We start from the raw sequence: 22,276 nt of genomic DNA, 5'->3' as shown, positions 1-22,276 counted from the left end.
TGCAAACTCCACACAAACAGTGATCCAAGACTGGGAATCGAACCCAGGTTCCTGGACCTTAAGGCAGCAGTGCTAGTTGGAGGGGCTAGAGGGCACAACCTCAGGCTAAAGGAACAACCCTTTGGAATCAAGATAGGGAGGAATTTCTTCAGCCAGAGAGTGGTGAATCTATGAAACTCTTTGCCACAGAGGAGGCTGTGGAGGCCAAGTCATTGAGTGTCTTTAAGACAGAGATATGTTCTTGATTAAGAAGGGGATCAGGGGTTATGGCAAAAAGGCAGGAGAATGGGGATGAGAAAAATATCAGCCATGATTGAATGATAGAGCAGATTCGATGGGCTGAGTGGCCTCGTCCTGTTCCTATGTCTTATAGTCTAGCCACAAGTGTGGGGTAGGGGAATTCGGGGTAAATATGTGGGGTTACGGGGAGAAGGCCTGGGTGGGATTATTGTCGATAAATACTCGATGGACTGAATGGCCTCCTTCTGCACTGTAGGGGTTCTATGATTCTCTGTTTACGTAGTTTGGTTGGTAAATGTTGAGCTAATTCATTTGTTATTGTTAAACCGTATTGTTAAATAAAGTTTATTCTGCTAGCTTCCTAAATGGAGTGAAGCACCGCAATAGTGCCAAAATAGCAAAACTTGTCTAGTTGGGCTTCTTGGCATAATTTGGGGTTTGTGAGCCATACCTTAATACGGCTAATGTCAATCTTTCCTGACCTCCTGGTAACCTCGGAGTTTTAGAGCCTTCATTTTGTTCTTTCTTCCCTCTTCAGATCTTTATTGTGTATTTCATTGCTGGCATCAAGAAGCTCGATGCTGATTGGGTGGAAGGATATTCCATGAACCATCTCTCGCATCACTGGCTGTTTGATCCCTTTAGGTAAGAGGTTCTAAGGCAGGCTTTTGATTCTGAGGGGAGGGAGTGGGGAAGAGGGCACATTTCCATAAACATCTTACTTCAGCACCATTGGCACATGGTGCCTCACGGTGCTGCGGACCCGGGTTCGATTCCCGGTTCGGGTCACTGTCTGTGGAGATTGCAGATTCTCCCTGTGTCTGTGTGAGTTTCCTCCGGGTGCTCCTGTTTCCTCCCACACTCCAAAAGACGTGCTGGTTAGGTGCTAAATTCTCCCTCAGTGTAACCTGAACAGCTGCCGGATTGTGGAGTTCACAGTAACTTCATTGCAGTATTAATGTAAGCCTTACCTGTGGCGCTAGATTTCGGGAAAAAGAAAGACTTGACAAAACAGTGGTTTGGATTTCAGGAAAAGTTGAGACTTAAAGGAAAGGATATTGCAAAACAATGTTGGAGCAATAAATTTTCAAGTTATAAGAGGCTAAGCGATAGAAATGACCAGAATGTTGGAGGGTCAGCCTACGTGTGTGGGTAAGTGCGTGTACTAGTGTGTTGCAGTGAGTGAGAAAACTGGGACTTGGTTTAAGGCAGACTCACACTCGGTCCCACTCAGTCATCACTCATAGAATTGTAGAATCCATACAGTGCAGAAGGCTATTCGGCCCATTGAGCTTGCACCGACAACAGCCCCACCCAGGCCCTATTTCCGCAACCCGTCATATTTACCCTGCTAATCCCCCGACTAAGGGGCAATTTAGCATGGCCAGTGCACCTAACCTGCACATCTTTGGGACTGTGGGAGGAAACTGGGGGAATCCCAGAGAATGTGCAGATTCCGCACAGGCCGAAATCAAACCTGGGTCCCTGGCGCTGTGAGGCAGCAGTGCAAACCACTGGCACTGTGCCACCCTCATTGACTGTCTCCTCCCCAATACCGTCAAAATAACCAAACTGCAATCTCACTGTAAGCAACATAACTGCCTAATGAGACCTCGCCCTCTCTGGTTCCAAAGTCTCCTGGGCTCTGACCCCCGCCATTGATGGAGTCCGCATGCTCCAAACCCAACTTAAATGGTGCTTCTCTGGCCCACCAGCCTTCAGCCCACTGTTTGCTGCTCTACCAATCAAGAAACCTTTTCTCTCCCCCACTTGCTGCTGATAGGCTGAGCAGTGACATGCGGCAGTGAAACAGCCTGCGATTGGAAGCTGGTTTCACTCCTCTTTTGTCTCACTTTCCCCTTTTATACATGTGATGACACATCAATATCATTTTATTGATATTATTTATCTAACTGTGAGCAAATCTAGATGCCTCTTACCCTCCATAAAGAGAGTCCGCTAGAGTATGAACTCCCTGATTGAGTCCTTGGCCCTTTTTGAGTTGTCCCTAAGTTAATTTAATTTTGTTTTTGATTGGGCATTAAAAGATGTCCCTGATTGGGCCATCAATTGGACTCAATCAGAGACTCCTGTTCCATATTTAAAGCAGGTATGTCAGTCTCTCTGCCTGTTGAAGCAGGGAGCACTCTGATGTGTGGATGTCTTGTAAATAAAGGAACTCCATGGACTTATTGCATTTATAACTTCCCCCTTTTGTTTTTTCCACCTTTTTTGAACAGGTTGGTGCTGACGGAGGAACTAGTGAATGTTTTGGTCGTACACGGCGGAGGCCTCATCCTGGACCTGACAGCTGGATACCTTCTCTTCTTTGACCTGACCCGCCCGTTTGCCACGGTTTTCGTCACCTACTTCCATTGCATGAATTCCCAGCTCTTCAGCATAGGTAACTACCTCTGCCACCCGGTCTCACTCATGATCTCCAGTTGATGCCAAATTTGGACATTTCCACAGGCCTCTCCCATTGCATCCAATGGGGAAGGCCATTCCTCCAGACGAGACATAGGGACAATCTTTAGCGCAGGAATTGGTTATGTTGGATTGAGTAATTGTAGAGTAAAATACTAGAGGGAGAAAGCATTTCATAGTCCTGTTAAAAGGTGGTGCTTTTCCTGTGCTTAGAAATTTAAAATGCAAGTACATAGAGTACATAAGAACATAAGAAATAGGAGCAGGAGTAGGCCATCCAGCCCTTCGAGCCTGCCCCGCCATTCAATAAGATCATGGCTGATCTGTTGTAGCTCAGTTCCACTTTCCCGCCCTCTCCCCATAACCCTTAATCCCCTCTCTTATCAAGAACCCATCAACCCGCTTCTTAAAAATATTTAGCGAGGCAGCCTCCACCACTTCAACGGGCAGAGAATTCCAGAGATTCACCACCCTTTGAGTGAAGAAGTTCCTCCTCAACTCTGTTCTAAACCGCATCCCCTTTATCTTGAGGCTGTGCCCCCTAGTCCTACTGTCTTTTTTGAGCGGGAAGAGTCTCTCCACCTCTATCCTATCCATCCCATTCATCATCTTATACGTCTCAATGAGATCTCCCCTCATTCTTCTAAACTCTAACGAGTACAAGCCTAGTTTATTCAGCCTCTCCTCATAGCTCAATCCCCTCAACTCCGGTATCAGCCTAGTAAACCTCCTCTGCACTCCCTCCAGGGCCAAAATATCCTTGCGCAGGTGCGGCACCCAAAACTGCACACAGTACTCCAGCTGCGGCCTCACCAATGCCCTATACAGCTGCAGCAAGACCTCCCTACTTTTATATTCAATCCCCCTCGCTATGAAGGCCAGCATCCCATTTGCCTTCCTGACTACCTGCTGCACCTGCAAGCTGGGTTTTTGCGACTCATGCACAAGGACCCCGAGGTCCCTCTGCACCGTCGCCTGCTGCAGTTTTTCGCCACGTAAGTAATAGTCCTTCCTACCATTCTTCCTACCAAAGTGGACCACCTCACACTTGCCAACATTAAATTCCATTTGCCATTTCCTGGCCCATTCGCCCAGCCTATCTAGATCCTTCTGCAGTACCCAAACTGAAACATTTTTATCTAAAGACCAAGCAGCAGGGGTACCAAGACAACAGGCTTTTGAATTTAGCCAATCAGTTTGAATCAGGCGCATAGATATCAAAAACCTATTAAATTTAAATCTGATGGTTTTGATAACCAATGTTGGAAATGTTGATATATCATCCTGGTATAAAAGAAGGGGGAAGTGGCACAAAGAGGAGAGAAGCAACTGCCACCTGCCAGAGCTAACAGCTCTCAGCGCTCACTCTTTGTCTCTGTCTCTCTCTCTGGCATCAACTGAGAAAGCCCAGATGCTTCAGAAAGGCTGAGTGTGTGGGCATCTGCATGGCAGACACAATATAATGTGGATAAATGTGAGCTTATCCACTTTGGTAGCAATAATAGGAAGACAGATTATTATTTGACTAGGTGTAAATTGAGAGAGGTGGATACTCAGCGAGACCTTGGTGTCCTCGTGCATCAGTCGCTGAAAGTAAGCGTGCAGGTACAGCAGGCGGTAAAGAAGGGAAATGGTATGTTGGCCTTCATAGCGAGAGGATTTGAGTATAGGGATAGGGATGTTTTACTGCAATTGTACAGGGCGTTGGTGAGGCCACACCTGGAGTATTGTGTGCAGTTTTGGTCTCCTTATCTGAGGAAAGATGTCCTTGCTATAGGGGGAGTACAGCGAAGGTTTACCAGGCTGATTCCCGGGATGGCAGGTCTGTCATATGAGGAGAGACTAAGTTGGCTAGGATTATATTCACTGGAGTTTAGAAGAGTGAGAGGGGATCTCATAGAAACTTATAAAATTCTAACAGGGTTAGACAGGGTAGATTCAGAAAGAATGTTCCCGATGGTGGGGGGGTCATAGTTTGAGGATAAGGGGTAAACCTTTTAGAACTGAGGTGAGGAGAAATTTCTTCACCCAGAGGGTGGTGAATGTGTGGAATTCACTCCCACAGAAAGTAGTTGAAGCGAAAATGTTGCGTGATTTCAGGAAGAAATTAGATTTCGCTCTTGGGGCTAAAGGGATTGGGGGAAGGGGAGAATTGCGATATTGAATTTGATCACAATGAATGGCGGAGCAGGCTCGAAGGGCTGAATGGCCTCCACCTGCTTCTAGTTTCTATGATTCTACGTAAGTGAAGGGACAACAAGGTCACAGTGCAAGGGTTAGGGGTCAAATCAAAATCTGTGCTTCTAAGAGAGGATTAAATTCTATTTGCTATTTCTCCACCCTAGTCTCCAGCCTATTTAGATTTAAATGATGGGAAAGATGGGACTGGAGCACTTGTACCAGTATGGACTGGCTGGACCAAATGGCCTGTTATGGATGCTGTGTATCCAATGTCATTTTGCATGGTGACTGAGTGTCTCCAGTCTGATCATCTTACACTCACACGCAGCATGAAGGAGCCTTCAAATCGTTTGGTCAATCAAGGTGAGATGGTTTGCAGGATGGAGAGAGGGGCCAGAGAGGGAACAAAATGAGGTCCTGGCTGGGCAGAGGGTGGTGCGGGCAGGAAAATTTATAATTTTGGATCGGAATTTTGTAACTCCCTTAATACTGCATCACTGAGCTGTTAAAACTACCGAGACAGCTCACAGACCCCACTTTGCTGCACTGTTGGGTCCTGTGATGGCCTGTTGTGGGGCTATTTGGTGTTCAGCCTTAGTATGACTCTCTTCCCTTTAAGAGCCGGGTCGTAGAGTTTTTCAAACAGCTGTTTATTCTGTGAGCTATGTAGCAAGAACCCTGAAATGTCAAAGTGGCCAGCTAGAGTACAGGTATACACAGGCAGATGTACTTTCAAATTTGATAACAAGTAATTAACATATAGCAATCAAGGTATTATCTCTGTCCCCTCTCAACTACTGATTAAGTTCTCATCATGCATGAGATGCAAATGTTTATGCCAGCCACTGTTATTAGCCAGAGTATGGTGCAGATATACTTTTACATTTGATAAGACGTAATTAACATATACTAATCCAAGATATTATCTCGATTCACTCACAACTGTTGATTAAGGTTATATCATGCGTAAGATAAAGGTGGTGAAACTAAGCATAACCGTTGCACGACTGCTCAATTATATCTAGTAAAAAGTCTGACAACACCAGGTTTCAGTCCAACTGATCGATTTGATAGTAAACTCACTAGCTTTCGGGCTAGCCCCTTCGTCAGGTGAATGGAGAGTTCTGGCCTCAGACAGAGCATATAAAGCACAGACAGTTTAGAGATTACTGATTAGAATGCGAATCTTTACACCTAATCTGCTGTTCAAGTCTTAAAGTGGCTAACAATGTGAGTGGAAGGAGCACTGATCACAGGTTAAAGAGATGTGTATTGTCTCCAGACAGGACAGTAAGTGAGGTTTTGCAAACCCAGGCAAGTCACGGGGGTTACAGATAGTGCGACATGACCCAAGATCCCTGTTGAGACCGTCCTCATGTGCAGAACTTGGCTATCAGTCTCTGCTCAGCGTCTCTGTGCTGTCGTGTATTGTGAAGGCTGCCTTGGAGAATGCTTACCCGAAGGTCAGAGGCTGAATACCCGTGACCACTGAAGTGTTCACCAACAGGAAGGGAACAGTCTTGCCTGGCGATTGTCGAGCGATGTTCATTCATCCGTTGTCGTAGTGTCTGCATGGTCTCCCCAATGTACCATGCTTTGGGACATCCTTTCTTGCAATGTATCAGGTAGATGACACACGACAGCGCAGAGTCGCTGAGCAGAGACTGATAGCCAAGTTCCGCACACATGAGGACGGTCTCAAATGGGATCTTGGGTTCATGTCGCACTATCTGTAAACTATCTGTGCTTTATATGCTCTGTCTGAGGCCAGAACTCTCCATTCACCTGACGAAGGGGCTAACCCGAAAGCTAGTGAGTTTACTATCAAATAGATCGGTTGGACTGAAACCTGGTGTTGTCAGACTTTTTACTGTGTTTACCCCAGTCCAACGCCGGCAAATCCACATCACAATTATATCTAATCAGTGTAAAAGTTAGCTGACCCAATTTATTATCATAAGTTATTCTCTCTCTCTCTTTACAGGAATGTTCTCCTATACCATGCTGGCATCAACTCTGCTCTTCTACCACGTGGACTGGCCAAGGGCAATAATTCGGAGGCTCCCAGCCTTCCTGAGGGTCCTGCTGCCGCTTGCCGAGCCCCCCCAGCAGAGCAGCTCCTGCGTGTATGCTGAGAGTGAACCTGCCAGGAGTCGTGGGAAGCAGGAGCGCGCCGGCGGCAAGGGGTTCACTGTGCGGCAGCGTCTGGGGGCAGTTTTCACCGTACTCTACCTCACAGAGCAGTTCTTCTTGCCCTATTCTCATTTCATCACCCAGGTAAGGTGTCCCATCTGAAAATCATTAGTGTTCCTTTGGCTGGATCAGGGGTTGGGGGCAGCCAAGTATCCAGCTTTGATTTGATGTATTCTATAAAACCTTGGTTAGGCCACATTTGGAGTATTGTGTGCAGTTCTGGTCACCACACTACCAGAAGGACGTGGAAGCTTTGGAGAGAGTGCAAAGAAGGTTCACCAGGATGTTGCCTGGTCTCGAGGGCTATGAGGAGAGGTTGGATAAACTGGGATTGTTTTCACTGGAAAGACAGAGGCTGAGGGGATAGAGGTCTACAAAATGATGAGAGGCGCAGACAGGGTGGGTAGTCAGAGGCTTTCCCCAGGGTGGAAGGGTCAATTACAAGGGGGCACAGGTTCAAGGTGAGAGGGGGGGTAAGTTTAAGGGAGATGTGTGGGGGGAGTTTCTCACACAGAGAATGGTGGGTGCCTGGAACGTGCTGCCAGAGGTGGCAGTGGAAGCAGACACATTAGCAACATTTAAGAGGCATCTGGATGGGTACATAAATAGGGAGGGACCAGAGGGATACAGACCGAGTAAGGGTAGAAGGTTTTTTAGTTTAGTTTGGACTTCATGATTGGCAGGGGCTGAAGGGCCTGTCCCTGTGTTGGATTTTTCACTGTATCCCAATACATACAAAGTATTGTTTGATTTATTATTGTCACATGTATTTGGATGCAGTGAGAAGTATTATTGTCACGTGTACTGGGATACAGTGAAAAGTATTGTTTCTTGCATGCTATACAGACAAAGCATTCCGTTCATCGAGTACATAGGGGAGAAGGAAAGGAGAGGGTGCAGAACGTAGTGTTACAGTCAATAGCTAGGGTGTAGAGAAAGATCAACTTAATGCGAGGTAGGTCCATTCAAAAGTCTGACAGCAGCAGGGAAGAAACTGTTCTTGAGTCGGTTGGTACGTGACCTCAGACTTTTGTGTCTGTTTCCGAAGTAGGTGGAAGAGAGAATGTCTGGGGTGTGAGGGATCCTTGATTATGCTGTCTGCTTTGGGAAGTGTAGACCGAGTCAGTGGATGGGAGGCTGGTTTGCGTGATGGACTACGTTCATGACTCTTTTGTAGTTTCTTGCGATCTTGGGCAGAGCCGGAGCCCATACCAAGCTGTGATACAACCAGAAAGGATGCTTTTTTTTTGTTGAAGTTTAGTTTTATTATTAGTGTCACAAGTAGGCTAACATTAATACTGCAATGAAGTTATTGTGAAAATTTCCGAGTTGCCACACCTCCGGTGTCTGTTTGGGTGACACTGAGTAACAATTTAGCACCTAACCAGCACGTCTTTCGGAGTGTGGGAGGAAACCGGAGCACCCGGAGGAAACCCATGCAGACACAGGGAGAATGTGCAGACTCCGCACAGACAGTGACCCGAGCTGGAAATCAAACCTGGGTCCCTGGTGCTGTGAGGGAGCGGTGCTAATCACTGTGCCACCGTGCTGCCTGTGTGTGGGTGAGGGGAGACGGGTGAGGAAAGCAGCCCTTCCTCAGCCTGCCCACTAGGTGGGAGTGTTTCTCTGAGACTGAGTTGGCTTTACAAATCCTGAGAGTTTAGAGGGAAACCTGTGGCTTCTTTCTTTCCTAGACCGCTCCGCATAAGCCTCTACCCATTGACCTATCCTTTTCAATTTCCCCCTCTCTCCTTCTACACATTCCACACTGCTGCCAGACTGGGTAAAGAGCCCTCGACAGCTGAAAACTCCTCTCCGTTTCTGAATGCCCCTTAGAACACAAGGGTCTCTGGATCTGCCTCAGTCTGTGTCCATCATGAGCTGAAAAACAGTCCCGAGGCCCTGAAAGGCGCTATATCAATGCAAGTTGCTTCTTTCTCCAAGCAGGCAAAGTCCTAGTGAATGCACCATTGGGAGGGATAGGACTTAGGAGCAGGAGAAGGCCACTCGGCCCCTTGAGCCTGCCGTCCCATTCTGGCTGATCTGATTGTAACTTCAAGCCCACTTTCCTGTCTGCGCCCCCGCCCCCCCCCCGCCCGATAACCTTTCATTCCCCCTCTTGTTAGTCAAGAATCTATCCATCTCTGCCTTAAAGATACTCTGATTTCCCCTGCCTCTTGTAGGAGAAAGTTCCAGAGACACTCTCCACCCTCGAGAGAGAACATTCCCCCCTCCCCCCTCCCCCCTCCCCCCTCCCCCCTCCCCCCTCCCCCCTCCCCCCTCCCCCCTCCCCCCTCCCCCCTCCCCCCTCCCCCCTCCCCCCTCCCCCCTCCCCCCTCCCCCCTCCCCCCTCCCCCCTCCCCCCTCCCCCCTCCCCCCTCCCCCCTCCCTCAGGAAACATCCTCCTAGGACTGAAGGCACAGTGGTTAGCACTGCTGCCTCTTGGTGCCCAGGACCCGGGTTCAATTCCTGGCTTGGGTCACTGTCTGTGAGGAGTCTGCACATTCTCCCCATATCTGCATGGGTTTCCTCCAGGTGCTCCAGTTTCCTCCCCCAGTCCAAAAGTCGTGCTGGTTAGGCACATTGGTCCCTCAAGATTTTCTACACCTCTGAAGATTGCCAAACAAGTAGGTAGAGCCATGAAGAAGGCTTGTAGAGTGTTAAGAGCCATGGGGTTATGCTGCTGTGTTCAGTTCTGGTCACCTCACTACAAGAAGGATGTGGAAGCATTGGAGAGAATGCAGAGGAGATTTACCAGGATGCTGCCTGGTTTAGAGGGTAGGCCTTATGAGGAAAGGTTGAAGGAGCCGGGGCTTTTCTCTTTAGAGCGGAGGAGGATGAGAGGCGACTTAGTAGAGGTTTATAAGATGATTTGGGGGATAGATGGAGTGGACGTGCAGAGACTATTTCCTCGGGTGGATGTAGCTGTTACTTGGGCGCATACCTACAAGGTTCATGGTGGGAGATACAGGAGGGATGTCCAAGGTAGATTCTTCACTCAGAGAGTGGTTGGGGTGTGGAATGCACTGCCTGCTGTGATAGTGGAGTCAAACACTTTAGGAACTTCCAAACGGTTATTGGATAGGTACATGGAAGACACCAGAATGATAGGGTGTGGGATAGCTTGATCTTGGGTTTGGACATAGCTCAGCACAACATCGAGGGCCAAAGGGCCTGTACTGTTCTATGTTCTAATAAGGTCTCCTCTCATTCTCCTGAGCTCCAAGGAATAAAGTCCTAGCCTAGTCAACCTCTCCCTATAACTCAGGCCCACCAGTCCTGGCAACATCCTCGTAAATCTTCTCTGAACTCTTACCAATGTCTTTTTTTTGTAACAGGGAGACCAAAACTAACAAAATACTTAGTGATGTGTGGATTAGGTGGATTGGCCATGCTAACTTGACCCTAGTGTCAGGGGGATTAGCAGAGGAAATATGTGTGGTTACAGGAATGGGGCCTAAGTGGGATTGTAGTCAGTGCAAACTCAATGGGCTGAATGGCCTCCTGCATTGTAGGGATCCTATGAAGTCTGGCCTCAACCAATGATCTATACAACTGTAACGTAATATGCCAACTCCTGACTCAGTGCCCTGACTGATGAAGGCCAGTGTGCCAAACATCTCCTTTTCACCCTATTAATCCCGAAACTCAGCTGATGTTCTGGGGACCCGGATTCAAATCCTGTCACAGCAGATGGTGGAATTTGAATTCAATAAAAAATATCTGGAATTAAGAATCTACTGATGACCATGAAACCATTGTCGGAAAAACCCATCTGGTGCCCTTTAGGGAAGGAAATCTGCCGTCCTTACCCCGGTTTGGCCTACATGTGACTCCAGAGCCACAGCAATGTGGTTGACTCTCAACTGCCCTCCAAGGGCAACTAGGGATGGGCAATAAATGCTGGCCCAGCCAGCGACGCCCAGGTCCCACAAATGAATAGAAGAAAATTCATGATGACTTGAGATGCTGTGATGAAAAGTAGAATTGTTTAATCGCTCTGTTTTCCTACAGGGATACAATAACTGGACAAATGGATTGTATGGATATTCCTGGGATATGATGGTTCATACCAGGTTCCACCAACACGTCAAGATAACCTATAAGGATGGAGTAACCGGAGAGATTGGCTACCTAAATCCTGGTGTGAGTTACAGTGTTGTTAAAACCCTTAACCTGGCTCGCCCTCCACGCGTGGCTCAACAGGTAGCACACTCGCCTCTGGACTTCCAAGGTTCCAGGTTCAAGTCCCACCCCAGGACTTCTGAGTGTCAAATTCTAAACTGACACTGATTGCAGGGGTAACACAATGATTGCAGTTCCAAAAATTGGCGGCACGGTATCACAGTGGTTCGCACTGCTGCCTCACAGCAGCAGGGACCCAGGTTCAATTCCAGCCGTGGGTCACTGTCACTTGTGTGGAGTCTGCACGTTCTCCCCATGTCTGTGTGGGTTTCCTCCGGGTGTCCCAGTTTCCTTTCTCAATTTCAAAGATGTTAGGTGGATTGGCTATTGGAAAATTGCCCCTTAGTGTCCAGCAATGTGTAGGTTAGATGGATTGGCCAGGCTAAATTGCCCCTTAGTATCCAAAGATGTGCAGGTTAGGTGGATCGGCCATGCTAAATTGCTCCTTAGTGTTGGGGGAATTAGCAGGGGAAATACATGGGGTTATGGGGACAGGGCCTGGGTGGCATTTTGTCAGTGCAGGCTCAATGGGCTGAATGGCCTTCTGCACTTTCCAGCACGTTTATGAACCCGCTGCAGACTGTGAGGTGTAGGTACACGCAGAAAGCTGTTAGGGAGGGAGTTCTAGGATTTTTGACTTGGGGAAGGAACGGTGCCCACCAATCCATGTCAACTCCATGAGCCCTTCTCTTGTGTATGAACCCTGCTGTGAGACCTTTAAGTGTCTTGGAATCCAAGCATACTACATCTACTGGTTCCTCTTTACATACCAGATGAGTTATATCCTCTAGAACACATGAAGAACTTAGTGGAACGTAAGTTCCTTCTTGTGAAACCATGTTGACTACATGACTAAACGTGCTTCTCGCTCTGGCAGGTTTGGACACAAAGTCGGCGTTGGAAGGACCATGCAGACATGTTGAAACAGTATTCCAGCTGCCTCGCCAGAGAACTGCACCACTACAACATCTCCGACCCGGAGATCTATTTTGACATCTGGGTGTCCATAAACGAAAGGTTTCAGCAGAGGTGAGCGCGGGAAAGGACACAGACTTGAGTAACTTCTCAACGTTCAGTAGCACTAGTGAGTGGGTGGCACAGTGGATAGCACTGCTACGTCACAGCAAGAAGTCTCACAACACCGGATAAGTCCAAAAGGTTTATTTGGCAACACAAGTCTGTAGGACTTTAACCTGGTGTTACTTGTTACTGTGCCCACCCCAGTCCAACACCAGCATCTCAGCCTCTCAGCGCCAGGGACCGGGGTTCGATTCCCGGCTTGGGTCACTGTCTGTGTGGAGTCTGCATGTTCTCCCTGTGTCTGCGTGGGTTTCCTCTGGGTGTTGCGGTTTCACAGTGCAGAAGAAGACCATTCAGCCCAACAAGTCTGCTCTCACCCAGGCTGAATCCCCGAAACCCCACGTATGTACCCTGCTCATCCCTCTACACATCCCGGGACATTAAGGGGCAGTTTAGCACGGCCAGTTAACTTTGCACAGTCTGAAAGACGTGCTGGTTAGTGCATTGGCCATGCTGTGTTACCTGGTAAGTGTCAGGCAGACTAGCAGGGTAAATATGTAGGGCTATTCTCCTCAGTCCTAAAAGGTTTACCCCTTATCCTCAAACTATGACCCCCATTGGGTCAAGGTGGGAGATCAGCGTCACGGGCCTTGTTCCGGGATTTGCACATGTGACGAGAGCGCATGCGCGCCTCCCAGAGCCAGCGAACACTCGCTAGTCAGACCACACTGGAAACCGGCGGGAAGGCAGGTAAGCGAGATAAATCTTTTTAAAATCTACTTTCAATATGTTTATCAGTTCATTACTGGGAACATTCCAATCCCGATCGAATCTCCCAATCCGCCAAGGGTACCTCATTCCGGCGGGGTTTGGACTAGCTCGCCACGTTCGGGGAACTAGCAGGAGACCCTGCCGGAATGAAGTGGGGGCAATCAGCCCCCCCCCCCCAGTGATCTGCCCCCAGGTGGTGGGCTGGATATCGGGGTGCTCCGGGACGGGAGGGTCAGAGCTGGCCCAGGAATTGTTGTGGCTGCCGCGATCAGTCCGTAGGGGGAGAGGGGTGCTGGAGGGGCAGCGCTGGAGGGGAGGGGTGCAGGGGAGGGGTGCTGGAGGTGGGAGGGGAGGTCCCGGGCTGGCTAGCTATCGAGCTGGCCAGCAAAGGGGAAGTCTGACAGATCGGGACCATTGTGCGTGTGCAGAGTTCAAGAACTGTCGGACTCTGACACGAATAGGCCCCGTCCCCTTGGGTTTTTAATGAGATTCCTGACTGGGACCTCTGCGGTGCACAGAGTGCAGAGATTCAGGTGAAAAGCTGAACTGACAGAACAGTTGGGGTTTAGAACAGTATTCCCACCAATTCAACACTTTTGGGAAAATCACAGCCATTCTTTCTGAATCTACCCTGTTAGTTTTATAAGTTTCTATGAGATTCCCCCCTCACTTTTCTAAACTCCAGTGAATATAATCCTAACCGACTTAGTCTCTCCTCATGTGACAGACCTGCCATCCCAGGAATCAGCTTGGTAAACCTTCGCTGGACTCCCTCTATAGCAAGGACATCCTTCCTCAGATAAGGAGACCAAAACTGCACACAATACTCCAGGTGTGGCCTCACAACACACTGTACAATTGCAGTAAAACATCCCTATCTCTATACTCAAATCCTCTCGCTGTGAGGTGGTTAGCAGTGCTCCCTCACAACACTACAGACTGGGGTTTGATTCCCAGCTTAGGTCACTGTCTGTGTGGAGTTTGCACATTCTCCCCGTGTCTGTGTGGGTTTCCTCCGGGTGCTCCAGTTTCCTCCCACAGTCCGAAAGACGTGCTGGTTAGGTGCTAAATTCTCCCTCAGTGTAACCCGAACAGGTGCCGGAGTGTGGACACTAGGGGATTTTCACAGTAACTTCATTGCAGTGTTAATGTTCGTTGACTTGTGATATAAATATGAAGGCCAACATACCATTTGCCTTCTTTACTGCCCACTGTACCTCCGCGCTTACTTTCAGCGACTGATACACAAGTACTCCAAAATAGCACACAATATTCTGGATGTGGCCTCACCTATGCCCCGTACACCTGTGATTAGGGTTTATTGCTGAAGATCTTGCTCCTGTTTAAGTGACGCTGAATCTTTCCCCCTCAGGCTGTTTGACCCCCGGGTTGACATTGTGAAAGCGGAGTGGTCCCCCTTTAAGAAGACCCCCTGGCTGATGCCCCTGCTGGTTGACCTCTCTCCCTGGCGGTCAAAGTTCGACGAGATTGAGAAGATGTTGGACAATCAGACGGATGTGGTTTTCATTGCGGACTTTCCAGGTAAACTGGGAGAGAGGAATGTGGCGAGGGAGGGGTGGCTGGAATTTCTAAAACAAACTCTGCGAGTTTGAATAACCTGAACACTTGCTCATGTGTGTGTGTAAAAGAATGTTCCCTCTCTGGTGTATTGCGTAGAGGTTTTTCATTGCATTGTTAATGTAAGCCTACTTGTGACTTACCCAGGTCCCGTCCTGCGCTCTCTCCCTGTAACCCCACACACTTAACCCACCTAACCTGTACATCTTTGGACACTAAGGGACAATTCAGCACGGCCAATCCACCCGACCTGCATATCTTTGGACACAAAGTGGCAATTTAACACGGCCAGTCCACCTAACCTGCACATCTTGGACACAAAGCGGCAATTTAGCGTGGCCAATCCTCCTAACCCGCACATTTTTGAATACTAAGGGGCAATTTAGCATGGCCAATCCACCTAATCTACACATCTTTCGGACTGTGGGAGGAAACCCACGCAGACACGGGGGAGAACATGCAGACTCCGCACAGACAGTAACCCAAGGCGGGAATCAAATCTGGTCCCTGGCGCTGTGAGGCAGCATTGCTAATCACTGTGCAAGACTTGGTTTCAAACCCCTCACGAGATAATAAACTTTTTCAAGGATGTGTTGAAGATTGTTTACTGAGAAACATGAATCAATTTCTCCATTCTTTCTGGGTTCTGTGGCAGTTGGGAAATCACTGGTTGACATTTTCTGATTATATTTCTTCTTTGTTCAACTGAAGCGGAAGGAACGAAAGCTGATAAGATGAAATATAAGAACTTGTAATTGCTTAGGGACTGCCCAGTGTTGTTAATCTGGAATTAGGAATCTACTGATGTCTGCGAAACCGTTGTCGGAAAAACCCATCTGGGTCTCTAATGTCCCTTTAGGGAAGGAAATCTGCCTTCCTTACCTGGTCTGGCCTGCCTGTGGCTCCAGAGCCACAGCAATGTGTTAGAAAATAGTCCATGTCTCCATTCCTCCTTCCAAAGTTCATAACCTCACATTTTTCCATATTGTATTCCATCTACCTCTTCTTTGCCCACTCTCCTAACCTGTCCAAGTCCTTCTGCAGACGCCTTGCTTCCTCAATACTCTCTCTACATATCTTTGCATCATCTATAAACTTGCTAACAGCGCCTTCAGTTCCTTCTTCCAAATCGTTAATGTCTGTTGTGAAAAGTTGTGGTCCCAGCACCGACCGCTGAGGCACACCACTAGTCACCAGCTGCCGCCCTGCAAAAGACCCCTCTATCCCCACTCTCTGCTTTCTACGGGCAATTAGGGGTGGGCAATAAATGCTGGCCCAGCCAGAGACACCCATGAACGAATAAAAGTAAACCATCTGCTACTGCTGCGGCTTTATGGTAAAATTATCGTAATCCGATTAAAGGGGGCTGTTCAGTCTGTCTTCTCTCTCTGTCCACTCTGCCCCAGACCCCCCTCACGATTTTGAACATCTCGACCGTATCTCCTCTCCACCGCCTCCTGTCCAAGGAGGACAATCCCAGCTGCTTCAGTCTGTCAGGTAACCAAAGTTCCTCCATCATTGGACCCATTCTCATGAATCTTTTCTACATCCTGCCTTAACATCCTTCCTAAAGTACGGTGCCTGGAATTGCGCTCAGTACTCCAGTTGAAGCCCAACACAGATCTCAACTGAAGAGATGGGAGCCAGCCATTAAATATGATCCTTTTTTTTTGAGTTCATTTGTGGGACCTGGGTGTTGCTGGCTGGGTCTACCATTCATTGCCCATCCCTAATTGGCCTTGAACTGAGTGGCTTGCTGGGCCATTTCAGAAGGCAGTTGAGAGTCAACCACATTGCTGTGGCTCTGGAGTCACAGATAGGCCAGACTAAGTAAGGAAGGCAGATTTCCTTCTCCAAAGGACATTAGTGAACCAATGGGTTTTTCCAACAATGGTTTCATGGTCATCAGTAGATTCTTAGTTCCAGATAGGGGATTAAGGGTGGCACAGTGGTTAGCACTGCTGCCTCATAGCACCAGGTGCCCAGGTTCGATTCCCGCCTTGGGTCACTGTCTGTGTGGAGTCTGTATGTTCTCCCCGTGTCTGCGTGGGTTTCCTCTGGGTGCTCTGGTTTCCTCCCCTAAGATGGGTAGCTTAGGTGAATTGGCCATGGTAAATTCCCCTTTAGTGCCAATGATGTGTAGATTCAAGAGATTAGCCATGCTAAATTGTCCCTCAGTGTCCAAAGATGTGCAGGTTAGGGGGAATTGGCCATGCTAAAATGCCCCTTAGTGTTCAAAGATGTGCGGGTTAGATGGATTGGCCATGCTAAATTGTCCCATAGTGTCAGGGGGATTAGCAGGGTAAATATGTGGAGATAGGGCCTGGGTGGGATTGTAGACTGTGCAGACTCCATGGGCCAAATGGCCTCCTGCACTGTAGGGATTCTATAAATTTTTTGTCGAATTCAAATTCCCACCGTCTGCCGTGGCGGGATTCGAACCCGGGGTCCCAGGAACATGAGCTGAGTTTCTTGGTCAGTAGTCCAGCGATTGATACCACTGGGCCATCGCTGATGCTGACCCTCTGTAACTGTTGGGCTGTGTGCTATTGCCAGCGTGGGGCGGGGGGGGGTATTCTTTAACCTGTTGAACGCACTGACTCTCAGTCTCTGCTTGAAAGGTCTTCACCTGGAGAATTTTGTGAGTGAGGATCTTGGGAACACCAGCATCCAGGTGCTGAAGGGAGAGGTGGTCGTGGAGTTTGTTACAGAGAAGAGGAACTACACCCTGAAGGAGGCAGAAAAGATGCAGGTCAGATGCTGGCTTGTCTAGGTTGCTTTTTGTAGTTTAAAAGAAAATGATATTCCTGAATTATTGTGGCAGGGAAGGGATCGATCCCATAGCATGTCTGGTTAGAGCCAAGACTCACTAAATAGCTCCTGACGTCAGATTAAATGTACACGTTTGAATTCAGAAATCAGAACCGCAAAGGGAGTCCCAAGCATTCTCTTGTGGTTAGAATCCTACAGTGCAGAAGGAGGCCACTCGGTCCATCGAGGCTTCACTGACCACAATCCCACCCAGGCCTTATCCCCATAACCCCTTTTTTTTTGTTGTTCAAATTCATCCATGGGACATGGGCCTCACTGGCCAGCATTTATTGCCCATCCCTAGTTGCCCCTTGAGAAGGTGGTGGTGAGCAGCCATCTTGAATTGCCGCAGTCCACGTGCTGTGGGGTTGACCCACAGTGCTGTTAGGGAGGGAATTCCAGGAATCTGACCCAGCGGCTATGAAGGAACGGCTGATATATTTCCAAGTCGGGATGGTGAGTGGCTCAGAGGGGAACTTGCAGTTGGTGGTGTTCCCCGTGTGGCCCCCTGTCCTTCTAGATGTTAGAGGTTGTGGGTTTGGAAGGTGCTGTGTAAGGATGAGTTGCTGCAGTGCATCTTGTAGATGGTACACACTGCTGCTACTGAGTGTCGGTGGTGGAGGGAGTGAATGTTTGTGGATGGGGGGCCAATCAAGCGGGGCTGCTTTGTCCTGGATGGTGTCGAGCTTCTTGAGTGTTGTTGGAGCTGCACCCATCCAGGCAAGTGGGGAATATTCCATCACACTCCTGACTTGTGCCTTGTAGATGGTGGACAGGTTTTGTGCTTATCCTAGCTAGATATGTTAGAGGGATTAGTGGGTAAATATGAAGGGATATTTGAGGACTCTGGGTCTGTACTCGATAAAGTTTAGAAGGATGAGGTGGGGGGTTGGGGGGGGGGATCTCATTGAAACTTACAGAATACTGAGAGACTCTGGATAGAGTGGACGGGGGAGATGTTTCCATTAGTTGGAGAGACTCGGATCCGAGGAGCACAGCCTCAGTGTAAAGGGACAACCCTTCAGAACTGAGATGAGGGGGAATTTCTTCAGCCAGCGGGTTTGGTGAATTTGTGGAATTCATTGCCACAGAGGAGGCCGGGTCACCGAGTGTATTTAAGACAAGGATAGATAGGTTCTTGATTGATGAGGGTCAAAGGTTACGGGGAAAAGGGCAGGAGAATGGAGTTGAGAAACTTATCATCCAAGATTTAATGAAAGAGCAGACTCGATGGGCGGAATGGCCTAATTCTGTTCGTATATCTTATGGTCTTATAAATAGAGGCATTGCATACAAAGGCACAGCAATTATACTGAACCTTTTAGAGACCCTGGTTAGGCCCCAACTAGAATATTGTATCCAATTCTGGTCGCCACTCTTTAGGAAGGATGTGAGGGAGTTCTTGAGAGCGTGCAGAGGAATATTTACCAGAATGGTTTGAGGGATGAGGGGGTTTTAGCTCCAAGAGAAGCTGGGGTTCACAGAATCACAGAATACTGCAGTGCAGAAAAGGCCCTTCAGCCCATCGAGTCTGCACTGATGCATGAGAGGCTATGACTTACCCACCTAATCCCACTTGCCAGCACTTGGCCCATAGCCCTGAATGTTGTGGTGTGCCAAGCGCTCATCCAGGTACTTTTTAAGGGATGTGAGGCATCCCGCCTCCACCCTCCCAGGCAGCGCATTCCAGGCCCTCACCACCCTCTGGGTAAAAGTCTTTCCTCAAATTGCTCCCTCACCCTCCCACCCGTCTGTGTCCCCTTGTGACGGACCCTTCAACTCAGGGGAACAGCGCCTCCCTATCCACTCTGTCCATGTCCCTCATAATCTTGTTCACCTCGATCAGGTCACCCCTCAGTCTTCTCTCCTCCAAAGGAAACAACCCAAGCCTACCCAATCTCTCTCCATAATTTAAATGTTCCATCCTAGGCAGTATCCGGTGAATCTCCTCTGCACCCCCTCATTGTAGGAAGGATGTGCGATCACATCCTTCCTACAATGTGGTGACCAGAACTGCACACAGTACTCCAGCTGTGGCCTCATCAAAGTTCAAATAACATCAACACAACCTCTCTGCTTTTGTAATCTATACCCCGATTGATAAAGGCAAGTGCCTTTTTCAGCACCCTATTAGGGTTAGGGGGATTGGCTGTGCTAAATTGCCTTGGAGGACGAGTTAGGGTGAAAGCATGAGGCAATGGGGATAGGGCCTTGGTGGGATTGTAGTTGGTGCATACTGGATGGCCTCCTTCTGCACTGTAGGGAGTCTGATTCTATTAACCTGCCTTTCCACAATCTGTGAACAAACTTGCCTTTGTTCCTCCGAACTTCCCAGTGTCCTACATTTATTGAGTGCTTCCTTGTCCAATTACTCCTTCCAAAGTGCATCACTTCACACATTTTTCAGGGTTAAATTCTATCTGCCACTTGCTGATGGCCAAATGGGGCAGACCCTGCAACCCAAGACACTGAACCTCACTGTTAACCACCCGGCCACTCTTTGTGTCTTAGTTATTCTCCTTGGAGTGACGGAGATTGAGGGGGGGAGATTTGATCGAGATCGTCACGGGTCATAGAGATTTACAGCATGGAAACAGGCCCTTTGGCCCAACTTGTCCATGCCGCCCCCTTTTTTTTTTTGAAACCCCTAAGCTCATCCCAATTGCCCACATTTGGCCCATATCTCTCTATACCCATCGTACCCATGTAACTGTCTAAATGCTTTTTAAAAGACAAATTTGTACCCTCCTCTATTACTACCTCTGGCAGCTCGTTCCAGACACTCACCACCCTCTGTGTGAAAAAAATTGCCCCTCTGGACCCTTTTGTATCTCTCCCCTATCACTTTAAACCTATGCCCTCTAGTTTTAGACTCTCCTACCTTTGGGAAAAGATATTGACTATCTCGCTGATCTGTGCCCCTCATTATTTTATAACCTCTATAAGATCATCCCTCAGCCTCCTACGCTCCAGAGGAAAATAGTCCCAGTCTATCCAACTTCTCCTTATAACTCAATCCATCAAGTCCCAGTAGCATTTCATTCTAGTTCAACAGGTTGACAATGAAAAGCTGTTCCCATTAGCTGATGGGACGAGGACCCGAGGGGAAAACGGGGATTTAAGGTTTTGGGCTAAAGTACAGGGATGGGTGTGAGGAAGAAGCTTTTTTACACAGCGAGAATGGGCTGTGAGCTGGAACTCGCTGTGCGGTGACAGCAGAGACACTGATGGAAATTGGTTGGGGAGTAATTTGCAGGGATACGGGGATAAAGTGGGAACACGACTGACTGGATTGACCCTCAGAGAGCTGGCTTGGACTCAATGGGCCAAACGGCCTCCTCCTGTGCTGTCACGACACCAGTGAACAGAGAGGATCTTTCTTTTGTGTTGCAGTTGCCGAGTGGTGACTATCACCACGTGTACACAGTGTCGGAGGAACCTTCGTGTTACATGTACATTTATGTTAACACAACCATGGTACGCTTTGAGCAGAATTACACCCGTTTCAGGGAGTTACAGGAGAAGATCAAGAATGGAACAGGTGAGGGCGCAGCAGAATCCTATTGGGGGTGGCACAGTGGGTTAGCACTGCTGCCTCACTAGTGCCAGGGATCCGGGTCCGATTCCCGGCTTGGGTCACTGCCTGTGTGCAGAGTCTGGACTCTCGACACCAATCCTTCACACAAACCAGCCTCCCATCCATTGACTCCGCCTACACTTCCCGCTGCCTCAGCAAAAGCGTAATCAAGGGCCCCACGCAGCCCGGACATTCTCTCTTCCTTCGCGAAAAAGATACAGAAATCTGAGGTCACGCACCAACCATCCCAGGCAGCATCCTGGTTGATCTCCTCTGCACCCCCTCCAGTGTGATCACATCCTTCCTATAATGTGGTGACCAGAACTGCACACAGTATTCCAACTGTGGCTTCTTCCCTGCTGCTGTCAGACTTTTGAATGGACCTACCTCGCATTAAGTTGATTGTTCTCTGCACCCTAGCTATGACTGTAACACTACATTCTGTACCCTCTCCTTCCTTCCTTCTTTATGTACTCTATGAACAGTATGTTTTGTTTGTCTAGTACACAAGAACCAATACTTTTCACTGTATCCCAATATATGTGACAATAATAAATCAAATCAAATTATATTAAGCTGATCTTTCTCTACACCCTAGCTGTGGCTGTAACAACACATTCTGCACCCTCTCCTTTCCTCCTTCTCTATGAACAGTGTGCTTTTGTTGTAGAGCACGCAAGAACCAATACTTTTCACTGTATCCCAATATGTGACAATAATAAATCAAACAATACTTTTCATTGTATTCCAATACATGTGACAATAATAAATCAAACAGTACTTTTCACTGTATCCCAGTACGTGACTATAACTGAAAAGATAGGTAGGCAAGTAAATTGTGACATGGACATTACATAGAAATGTACTAGAAGCAGGAGGAGGCCATTCAGCCCTTCCAACCTGCTCTGCCATTCATTATGATCATGGCACATCACCCATCTCAATATCCCATCTTGCCTTAGCCATTCTATGTCCCATAATCCCTTGCATTGCCCCTTTTCAGAGACGGAGGACGTTCTGCCCGAGCTGCAGATGGTGCTGAATGGGAGTGCCGAGGATGTCAACATCACCGACCCGGTGCTGGCGGCATTTGTGCGGCGGCAGAGGCGGCAGGAAGAGTACGAGAGGAGAAAGAACGCGACCGTGGCAGATAGGCTTGTCCGCTTTGCCCAGAAAAAGCACCAGACGTTCCGCAGGAGGTGAGTGTCCGACAGCTTTGGCACAGTGGTTAGCACTGCTGCTTCACAGCACCAGGGACCCAGGTTCGATTCCCAGCTTGGGTCACTGTCTGTG

At 48.5% G+C, this 22,276-nt stretch overlaps 1 protein-coding gene across 1 annotated transcript in view; it reads left to right on the top strand.

Moving 5' to 3' along the window:
• Positions 1 to 22,276, top strand: part of ggcx (gamma-glutamyl carboxylase) — a 36,137-nt gene that overhangs the window by 13,146 nt on the left and 715 nt on the right. The window contains exons 6-14 of the mRNA XM_080217102.1: positions 779 to 885; positions 2,481 to 2,644; positions 6,833 to 7,125; positions 11,056 to 11,187; positions 12,104 to 12,255; positions 14,390 to 14,559; positions 17,217 to 17,347; positions 20,800 to 20,947; positions 21,987 to 22,182. Coding sequence (XP_080073228.1) covers positions 779 to 885; positions 2,481 to 2,644; positions 6,833 to 7,125; positions 11,056 to 11,187; positions 12,104 to 12,255; positions 14,390 to 14,559; positions 17,217 to 17,347; positions 20,800 to 20,947; positions 21,987 to 22,182 — 1,493 coding nt within the window. The remainder of the gene's footprint in view (positions 1 to 778; positions 886 to 2,480; positions 2,645 to 6,832; positions 7,126 to 11,055; positions 11,188 to 12,103; positions 12,256 to 14,389; positions 14,560 to 17,216; positions 17,348 to 20,799; positions 20,948 to 21,986; positions 22,183 to 22,276) is intronic.

Source organism: Carcharhinus amblyrhynchos, chromosome 34 (assembly GCF_965287045.1).
Source record: "Carcharhinus amblyrhynchos chromosome 34, sCarAmb.v2.hapA, whole genome shotgun sequence".
Classification (NCBI taxonomy): Eukaryota; Metazoa; Chordata; class Chondrichthyes; order Carcharhiniformes; family Carcharhinidae; genus Carcharhinus; species Carcharhinus amblyrhynchos.
This window is presented reverse-complemented; position numbering and strand designations above follow the sequence as displayed.